This window comes from Aotus nancymaae, unplaced genomic scaffold, assembly GCF_030222135.1.
Source record: "Aotus nancymaae isolate 86718 unplaced genomic scaffold, 86718_ANA_hifiasm-v0.15.2.pri h1tg000025l, whole genome shotgun sequence".
Taxonomy (NCBI): domain Eukaryota; kingdom Metazoa; phylum Chordata; class Mammalia; order Primates; family Aotidae; genus Aotus; species Aotus nancymaae.
Window position 1 is genome coordinate 38,086,574 of NW_026988438.1, and position 10,696 is coordinate 38,097,269.

Here is a 10,696-nt window from a genome sequence, read left to right on the forward strand (position 1 = left end):
ATACGACTTCTGTTAGGGTCAATCATCATACCCTTAATTCCTTGAGAAAGTTTAAGGGAATAGCATGGCATCAATGATATTTTAAAATCCTAAAGAGAACTTCTATTTTAAAAAAGAATGAAAAAATGGGTGCAGTTCAGCATGAACACAGCAGGCACGTGGTGCACATGCCAGCCTATTAGGCAGGCACGGGCTCATCATTTCCTCAGAGGGCAGGCTCTGCCCACGGGACCAGTAAGCTCCTGGTCCACAGCACACCTCATGCTGACCCCTCCTTATGCGGAGTAGACAGGATGAGGTTAAAACTGTGTCCAGGACAAAAAGCAGTTTTATGTCATATATAGCCCTGTGTGACACTTGGATGCTGGAGAATGAACTGACCTTTTTAGGAGAATCACTATTTTCAAAGAATAGTTCTTAGCAAAGGACTGAGTTTCTTTAAAGCTAAAACAGGATCATCTTTCACCATAATGAACCAATAGAACCTAAGTGAATTAACTTGTGAGAAGTCAGTTCCTCATGATGGATATTAACTTAAGCCAGCTCACATAATTCATTGTGTTATCTTTATCTGGCTGATGCAGGCCAACACATTAAGTCAGACCCCTTGAAAATCCAGAAGCCCTCATCAGGTCTAATGAGATTTATGTTCTTTATGGTACATTCCTTGCTGCCTCAACAACTGGAAATATTTTCATCTCAAACTGTTTCGTAAACAGAAACAAATGGTTTTTCTTCTCTGTATCCCTTGATGTTAAGAGCATCACCTTTTACCCTGTCTACCCCCTCCCCTTTTAGAAAGCCTAAAGATGAAGACCAGGACTCAGGTTTCAATGCCACACCCAGTACCCAGCCCTACATCAGTTTGAGCCTTGCACAGGCTACGCAAATGGCACAGGATAGAAATCAATGTGACGCCAGAGCTTAAAATGAGAAAACTGATCTGGGAAAAGTGGTAAAATTTGGGGAAGGAAACTGAACAATACATTCACAGACATGAGTCAGGTCTCATTTCCTTTACAAATGCAGCTTGAGCTACTGCAGTAATCACTGTCCTATTTAATTTTCCACTATTACATAGAAGTGCATTAGAAATACGGTTATGAGAACAATTCAATCAGTAGGTCATATCAAATAATGTTTCTGTGTAGTTCTTCTGAATTTTAAGTAAGAACATTTTTTAGCGTTTAATATTCTTTCAGCAGCAATTCACTGAGGGTTTGCCGTATATGGTGATCCATTGCTCAGTGAGTACAGTCAGGACATGAAGGACCAGATAATGAATGATGTTAATTCTTGAATAACAGGATGATGTTTGGATTTTGATGTGAAACAAAGTAGAGAGCTACTGTTGTTTCTCAGGAGGACTAGAACATGGTGACAATAGTATTTAGAGATTGTTCTGGCAATCAAGCCGGCTAACAGAGCATTTTGGAAGAGACTTTCCTTCACTCTAGTTCCTCCTACACATATACATATATGCTATAGGAGGAACTAGAGTACAGGATGGTCTCTTTCAAAATGCTGCTTCCTTCAACATGAAAAACTCAAAGTGGTAGAGACAGCTAGAAGACTCTTGTGGGTACACAAGTATAAGATGATGCGATCTTGTCAAAAGCAGCTGTGAATTTAAGAAGACTTTTACCGGGAAATCAGTGAGGACTTCAAGGAAAGAAATTAAATTAGAATATTGAAGACTGTAAGCAAATATAAACTTTGAACAGAAAATGGTCTCTGAAGATGTTGATGTTGGCTGGGTGTGGTAGCTCACACCTATAATCCCAGCACTTTGGGAGGCTGAGGCAGGTGGATTACCTGAGGTCAGGAGTTTGAGACCAGCCTAGTCAACGTGGTGAAACCCTGTCTCTACTAAAAATACAAAAATTAGCCAGGCATGATGCCTGTAATCTCAGCTACTCAGGAGGCTGAGGCAAGAGAATTCCTTCAACCGGGAGGCAGAGGTTGCAGTGAGCTGAGATGACACCACTGCACTCCAGCCTGGGCCACAGAGCAAGTCTCTGTCTCAATAATAATAATAAAAAAAGATGTTGATGTTTTAGAGAATGTTCATCTTTTATAAGTATCTCATTTCCAGTTACATTTAAGATACTTGAACCTTTGAATCTACAAAATTCCTACTTCCATTTAGCACATATGTGTAAATCAGTGTGTCTGACATAGCAGGCTCTGCATATGTAAAGCCCTCTGGTGGTACCTGGTCTAGAGGAGGAGAAAAGTTCAACAGCAATGACAGTGACACAAAGCCAGTAGGCGCTGCACAAAGAGCAGTGGGAACCTTGAGACTGGAGCCTCTAAATCCAGGAGGGACATCTCAGAAAGGCTTCATGAAGAGAAGGTGAAGCATGCCCTGAAGGGAAACACATGCACAGATGTGAACAGGATGATTGGGGTTGGGGTGCTGCACTTCTCTACAGTGTATTTTCTCATGGCTCGGACAGAACCTGTACAACCCGGATTGGGTGCTACTGTTGTTTGTTTGCTTGTTTGTTTGTTTGTTTGTTTTTCAGACGGAGTCTCACTCTGTCACCCAGGCTGGAGTGCAGTGGTGTGATCTCAGCTCACTGCACCTCTGCCTCCCTGGTTCAAGCGATTCTCCTGTCTCAGCCTCCCAAGTAGCTGGGATTACAAGCACTTTCCACCACCCCCAGCTGATTTTTTTTTTTTTTTTTTTTTTTTTTTTTTGTATTTTTAATAGAGATGGGGTTTTTCCATGTTGGTCAGGCTGGTCTTTTTCCATGTTGGTCAGGCTGGTCTTGAACTCCTGACCTCCAGTGATCTGCCCACCTCGGCCTCCGACAGTGCTGGCATTAGAGGTGTGAGCTACCCTGCCTGGTCTGGTGCTACTGTGTTTGCGGACAAGAACTAAATATTATTTGGTAATCCAACCTCAATATAATCAATCAGAGCTAAGTCCAACTCCAAATACAGTTTCTCTGTTTACAGCCAAGGGTGCTAGATGATCCATCCATCCTAGCAGGCAGTGCTTCTTCAGTAACACCTTTAACGGCCCTTTCATTGATGTTTCTGTTCTACCTTACAGCATATGATCGCAGACACTGTCCGAACCCTGAGACACTGCAGGACTAACCAGTTTGGTGAGTAATTGAAGTCAGGTGCAGAATATAAATTGACTCTACATTGGTACCAACTGTGGTCACAGTATTGGGTGGTAATCAATTTAAACAGATTGAACAGTATGATGTGTATATACTTATGCATATTGTGTATATATAGTAGATTGTCTCTTTGTTTCCTCATTGCATGTTTGGGATGCAAAGACAAGATATGGCAGATTATTATCCCCTCATGGCAGCGAGTTTATGCTGTGAAGAGTGACTTTAGGCACTCAGAAGCCTCTTTCCCCAAGCCCCCGCTGACTCCTGGCCCCAGAGTGTCTTGCTTTGCTTGCCCATTGGCTCAAAATCACTGGTGAGATTAGCAGGGGTGACCTTGTCCCTAACCTCCTCGCATGGAGCCTTCCTGGAATAGGACTATAGCTTGTAAAAGGGCCTAAAGCAGCCTTCCAGATTCTTTTCTCCTCTCCAAGAAAAACTTCCTGTCTGGAGCTGCCTTTCAGCTGCAAAAGTGTGGTTCTGAGCAGTTTTGTAGATCCCCGCTGAGACTAATGTATGTAGGAATATTTGTTCCATTTTAAATCTGTTATAATTTATACTATGCTTAAATGGTGTGAGAACATTGCAGGAAGGAAGGAAATCGACTTTATTGAGTTGAAGGAGCTTTCTCATGGGCAGTGGAATCCTGACATCAGTCCTAGTAGATGGGGATTATTAACCCTGCAGGTGTAGAGCAAAAAGCAGAGACTCAGAGAGGTTCACTTATTTAGCCATTATTCAGCCTGAGTCTGCCTGACTTCCTTGCCCTCTCTTCTGCTTTCAGATCCTATGGATACAAAGAGTAATTAAAAAATACAAAGTCGAGTTCAATAATTATAAGTTAATCAAAGGCAACCACTCAGTTCAACTTCATTTTTTTAAGTCAGGCATGCGCATTGTAAAACAATTTTTCAACAATATAGAAGTATATATAAAGTAGAAAATCAGAGTCCCACCTCTCAAGAAAAGTGCTACTGACAATAGAGTCGACCTGCTTGAGAATGTTTTGGTGTTCAGTGCTGGTCTAGGCTGGCAGTATTGTCCCCCAACAAAGTAAGTTAAGAACTGGACTTCTATGTGGATTATGTTTTCTTTCTGAAAAGGAGACTTATAAATACAGGGCCTAATTTTTTAAATATTCACATAAATTAGTACCACTTTAATGTACCTATATAATTCGTCATTAAGCATACAAGAACAATGCAGTTATAATAAAAATAGTAATCATACCATCATCATGGAGAGTCACTGAAATGTACAAGCATAATGCTGATGAGTATGGCTTCATATTGCTTTTACAAGCAATATGGAAAAAAAAAAAGCATATTGCTTTTCCCCAGTGTTTACTGGGGATTCAGCTAATTCTAAGACATCAGTCTCACTTAGCCAAAGAACTCTAGTTTATATATGCTCCAAGTACAGACAGGAAGGTGAGAGTTATACTAGCTTGTGTGGCCTTGAACCTCCCACTCATCAGAGAGTAATGCTCTGTGTGGCACTAAGCAAAGGAAAAATTTAAATTTAAATAACTATCAAGCCAGTTTGTGTTCTAATATTTATATACTGTATCTTTAAAAATCAGTTTGGGAACTGAATTATCTGAATTCATTTTAACAGTTTATATGAGCATAGTAAACCAACGTCAGCATTTGGGATAAAATATGAGAATGTTAATTCAGGTCACTTATACATTATAAAGTGTCATGCAAATGCCAGTTATCATGGTTAGAACCATTCATTGTGCCATTTTTTTTTTTTTTTTTTTTTTTTTTGAGACGGAGTTTCGCTCTTGTTATCCAAGCTGGAGTGCAATGGCGCGATCTCAGCTCACCGCAACCTCCACCTCCTGGGTTCGGGCAATTCTCCTGCCTCAGCCTCCCAAGTAGCTGGGATTACAGGCACGCGCCACCATGCCCAGCTAATTTTTGTATTTTTAGTAGAGACGGGGTTTCACCATGTTGACCAGGATGGTCTTGATCTCTTGACCTCGTGATCCACCCGCCTCGGCCTCCCAAAGTGCTGGGATTACAGGCATGAGCCACCGCGCCCGGCAATTGTGCCATTTTTAAGCCTTGAAAATTAAGAACAGAATTACCTTTCTATCATGTTATCCAAACCAATATTTAATAAATGAAAAGCACTTTCTCAATGTCTGCCAGAGAAGGCATTCTGGAATAAAACAGCTTTTTGTTACTTTCAAATAGATGGGATGGCATAAACTTTAACTCCTAGTGCTTTTACTTGCTAAAACCAGGAAACCTTGTTTCTATGAAGCCTAATAATTATAAGCCACCCATGTCCTACAGGTCTTAAATTATTTCCTCATGAAATGCATTTATTATAGAGGAGAAAAAAGGGGGTTTCACCAAAAGGAAAAAATGATACAAGAAAATGCTCAGCCTCCTGCATTCCCCTTCCCTCTGCTCAAACAGCTCCAGCAGCTCGCCCTGCCTGTCCCATGCATAATCTATAAAGCAAGAAGATATGATATCTTTGTCACTCACCTTTACATTGTCTCACTGTACTGCAGTTTAGCGTTCCCACCCTCGAGTGGTTTCGTATGTGCGTGTGTTTGACTGTGGTGTGTGGGCTTGCCCCATGGCTCCTGCTGCTGTATCCTGGTTCCTTATCAGCACGGGCCCTAGCAGGGCAGGGTGTGTTCACAGCGCACTAAGGCCTCTTTTGGCCCCTGGATTCCTTGACTACCCTAGAAATGTAAGTGAAAAAGCCCCTTGGCTTGTCCTTCTCTGGGTAGACTTTAATCCATACACATTTTCTGAACCTACTTTGTCTGTTGACCACATCTTAGAGTCTGTTCTGTGGTATCTCTTCATTCAATTGCTCCATTAAATTTTTTTTTCCAAAAACTGAGAATACCAAAGAGTTGTACAAAATCTAAACAACAAAAAAAGAGTGATCGCATTCATATGCTAAACACATTATCAGCGATTTTTAACACGTCTAGGCTGCGATATAGAAGCCAGTGCTGTCCATTTAAACAGGTGACTGCTGTGAAAGGCTGCATAGATGGACTCAGGAACCATATGACCTGGGTCCGAATCCTGGCTGTGACACTTGCTGCATGACTGTGCTCAGTTTCCCCATCTGTGGAATGAGATATAATTTCTAAATAGTATATAATGTTAGATAATAAATGCTGTAAACATCCTGCCAGTCTGTTTGCCTAACCTGAGGAGTCCATTCTGAGCTGAAAGAGCATGTCTACTGTTAGGACAAGGACACCTCTTACGGGATTCTGACTAGTGAGAACCTACCCGGTAGATTTACTAGCCTTAGTGTGGGGTTTTGTGGGTATGTAGACATAGCGTTACTGCTCTCCTGAGGTTGTCTTTTTTTTTTTTCCTCTAAACAACAGGTGACCTGTCTCCAAAAGAGCATCAAGAGTTAAAGTCCTATGTTAATCACCTGTATGTCATTGACAGCCAGCAGGCCCTGTTCGAGCTCTCACACAGGATCGAGCCTCGGGTATGAGCCCCACCACCTCACCTCCTCTGTATCTGCAGCACTTTGAGCTACAGGAATGTCTATGCCAAGCACGTTGCTTTCCTGTGAGAAAAGAAGTTGCTGAGTTTTATCAGCATAACCGAAGACATGCACAGGAAAGCCAGCCAAAGCGTGTTCAGGAAGTGATGTCAGCCACCAGAGAGGGGGAGAGGCCTCTCCATGCCACTCTTGGAAGAAGAAGGCAGAGGGAGAGTCAGAAGCATTCTTAAGATGGAGAAGGCTGCTTTTCATGATCACATTGTTGATCCAATCCAGTTTTCGAGATGAGATACGCCAGCATCAAGACAAGACAACTTCTTGACATGCAATGACCAAATATTTCATTAAGAGTGTGCATGGAACAGGAAAGAGTTTTTACTTTGCCTAGTTTTAGATTACTGTCTGCTGGCTGTCAAAGAAGTCATCTTTTGAACACCTGATGACAGAGACACCATCTCTAGATCTCCAGGGAGGAGAGGTTTCTGTTGATACAACCTATGACATCACCAAAAGCCACTTGTGTCTAGGGAGTTAGTGAGGGCTTCTGCTAGCATCCACGCTCTGATGGACAGATGAGCAGTATCAAGGCATGCATCGCTTCGCACCACGATCAACTATCGACACGTGCTTGCAGGTGAAATTGGTTTCTGTACAACTCATTTGCAGCTATAGGCAAGGTAGATGAGTTGGTTTGCCAATAAGGAAAAATAGTAATCTTTAAGAAATTGCCTCACTGTTTAATTTTTGGGGATTTTCTTTACATTTGCAAGCAGGCTCTTATCCTTCATTGGACATAATATGATTTTGAAAAAGCACAGTGCCTGACACATTGTAGACACTCACTAACTGCTTACTGAGGTGACAGAGTCACAAAAGTCTGCATTCTTGTGCCTGATGATGCATTTTGCATACCTCATACAGGCTCCTTGCCCACACTATGGAATGACAGCAGCCAGTGCAGGGAAGTTGAGTGACATTTAATGAGTGAAGCACTTAGCACTCTCTAGGTAATTAGATAGTGGTGATTACCAATGTTTCGGCAAATGAAAAATGCCCTGAAATAGCCGAATGTCTGATTTATGTGGGAGACTTAGAAGTCCTATAGTCCACCTACCAGCCAAAGCAGGGAGCCTTTCTATAATTTGCCTTTTTTTTTTTTTTTTTTTTCCCAAAATCTGAGTCTTCTAAAACCTTTTTTATTATTCCCATTTTTACCAGTTGGGGCTCCTGTAGCAAATAAGACTTCTTGATATTTTTAAGGACTGGTTAGAGGATTTCTTTCAACCTTCGTATGAACAAAACAGCCTATGGGTCAAAATAAAGAAATCCACCCCTGCCTGCTAGATACTTGTCACTTCGCTAAAATGCAAGGGCCTGGTCCATTCATTTTCCAAACGCAGGAGTCTTGGTGCACTTCTCACTCTGCCTGCCTGTTCATCTCTTTCATGCCCACACAGACCTGCTTGCTTTTTGTCTCAACACCTCATTCATCCTCATCACTGAGGCATGTCCAATGCTTTTTGACATCTTTGTAGCAGTGCTGTTTCCTGGGCTCAGGAACCACACTGAGCTTGAGATGCTGCTGGAAGGAACCATGTGGAGAGAAGTTTTGGGAAGACTTTCAGAGAGACTTAGTCTGGCCCAGCATGTAAACTTCAGTCCTGAACATTTACAGGGTTTTATAGAAGGGCATCCTCCAGAGCTGGTCCATTCAGAGAAATGCTGCGTGCTGCCGGTCATGGAATGCGGCCCGTGGGAGGGCAGCGGAGGCATGAGAACCAGGGAGAGCAGATTTCCCTCACGGCTGGGCTGAGCAAACCCTCCGAAGCCCTCCTCATGGCGGTTGCTGACGATAGCATGGGCTTACAGCACAGGCATGTGTTCTCATCTTTGGCCTGTCTAATCATATAAGTCTGTTCCGACACTGTTTCTGTGTTTCACAATTTGGATTTTTATTTACATTAGAACTACATTGCTCCTAGTAGAACATTACCGTTAGGGGACTAATTTTCCATGGAGAACTAGTTCAGCATTGTGCATGCTGCTTAGACCCCAAGTCAGATATGTACATCACGCCAGATCAAGCTACGTAAATATTGTGTTTAAATGCATTTTGTACAGTGACTTCAGAGTATCTCACATGACATGAGTGGAAACTGGCTGGGGAGAAAATGATGCTTGCTCACCTCTTCCTCCAGCTGTGGTTATGTGGTCCTAGGGGTAGCAGAGGGAGGATTTCGAGCAGTCGAGATGTGCTTCTTCATCCTTGTCTTCTGAATGTCTAAAATCTCTACATCTTTCTGAAGTTTAACAACTGTCTCCAGAGGTTTGCCAGGCAGCAGCTCTCAGAAGTTTCCAAGGCTTTGCGGAATCTTAGATCTGGAATTAAAGAATTCAAGCCAGAATTGTGAGTACCAGATTTTACTCAACAGAAAGCTCTTTCTTAGGAATCTGGGTTGCTCAACAGTGAATGGCCTCTGTGGGGCTTGAGTGCTCCTTGTTAATGGGATGGGCATGCTCTCTCTCTGGATATTCACCAAGGCCTCTTCAGAATAGGTTTTGTTCTGGCTGGAAGTGTGGACTAGAAGACGGCTAACGTCTTTGCCAGCTCTCATTCGCATAAAATCTAGGCTCCCTCTGCACATCTTAGGTCGTCCGCCATCTTCAGCAGCAGGTGGTGCAGGGGCACTTCTAAGTGGGCTCTTTTGGTTACAGCACAACTCCCAGACAGCCCTATGGGTCTTTGGCTTCATCAGCGTTCCAGCAAACTAGCGCTGCTTAGAAGTTAGCACAAGACAGCAGAATGCAGGGTCCCGTAGGCAAAATCATAGCCTTGCCGTTAAAAAAATTTTTTTTGCGTACACATTTGCAGGTGTTCCCTAGAGTGTGGTGTTTTGAATTCGCTCTTTGTCATCTGTATAATTGCCAAATGATTGTAGAGATACACATGACCTGCATTCACTTTTTTCTAGTTTATTTAATTAATGTTTAGAATAAATTCATTTCCTTAGACTGAGAACCACAGACAGGTAGTGTGGAGCATACACCGAATTTAGAAGCATGTGGATAAGGTCAATGCTCACACTGCCTAGTCCACCAGGAGAGGATGCTGCATGAATTTATACCCGCCTCTGAGTGGAGGAGAAACCGTGGCATGAAAGAGAGGGTACTGGTGATAACTTCTTATCCCTGGAGCTGGGCTTCCACCGCTACCCATATCCCAGCCCCGCAGGTCTGTTCTAGTCAGCACAGACACCACAGATCCAGAACCGAGTGCTCCTAAATGGCACAGCCAATCCAGGCTTCTCAGAAACTGGGCAAAAACATTAAAATGGGGGCGTTCAGATCTTCTGCAGTTGTCTAACAGAGAATTTCTTTTAAATGTTTCAAAAACATGTCCTTAAAATTTCAGCCTGCTTCTTAGCAAGTGGGCCAGTTTTGCTTAAAACTGGTGGTGGTGGGGGAAAGTTTTTAAAAATTGCCAAAAAGTTAGATGAAAATGTACTACTGTATAAAGCAAAGCTGTATATACTAAACATTTTTTAGCAGAGTAATATTTATTTGCATAGTCTATTTATTGTATTCGTATTACACTGTTACTAAATACTGGGATGAAATCAGTGACCTGAAGCAAGAAATCTTGCCTTTTAATGTATCATTAATTAGGGCTGCTGTGATATTGTCAGCTTGCATTAACAATTAGAAGATAGAGAACCTGCCATCAGGGTGTCTACCTAACTTCTCAGGGACTACACTTGGTAGTTTTCCACTATTTAAAGAAATGGTAAATATGAAACATTTGTTGAGTTACCAGAATTGCCATTAACAGTGTTTTCATTCCCGTATTTCATGCTTTCTGCCTCTGTATGTATATATATACATATATATATATGACTGTGCTGTGTATTTATCGAAGCTAGTAAGCAATAATTTATATGTAAAAATGGCCAAGCAATATAAGGTTAAAACTTATATAAGTAACCCTTACCTTATCTTGTATTTTCGATTGTTTTTTTTAAAACTGCTTTTCCAAATATAAGACTATGTTAAAGACACTA

At 42.0% G+C, this 10,696-nt stretch overlaps 1 protein-coding gene across 3 annotated transcripts in view; it reads left to right on the forward strand.

Annotated features, from left to right (window-relative positions):
- The window catches only part of RAPGEF5 (Rap guanine nucleotide exchange factor 5), a 251,137-nt gene extending 240,441 nt beyond the window's left edge, over positions 1-10,696 (forward strand). For all 3 annotated transcript variants that reach the window (XM_064380549.1, XM_012447787.2, XM_064380550.1), the window contains 2 exons: positions 3,062-3,116; positions 6,511-10,696. In XM_064380549.1, coding sequence (XP_064236619.1) covers positions 3,062-3,116; positions 6,511-6,626 — 171 coding nt within the window. In that variant the 3' untranslated portion in view covers positions 6,627-10,696. The remainder of the gene's footprint in view (positions 1-3,061; positions 3,117-6,510) is intronic.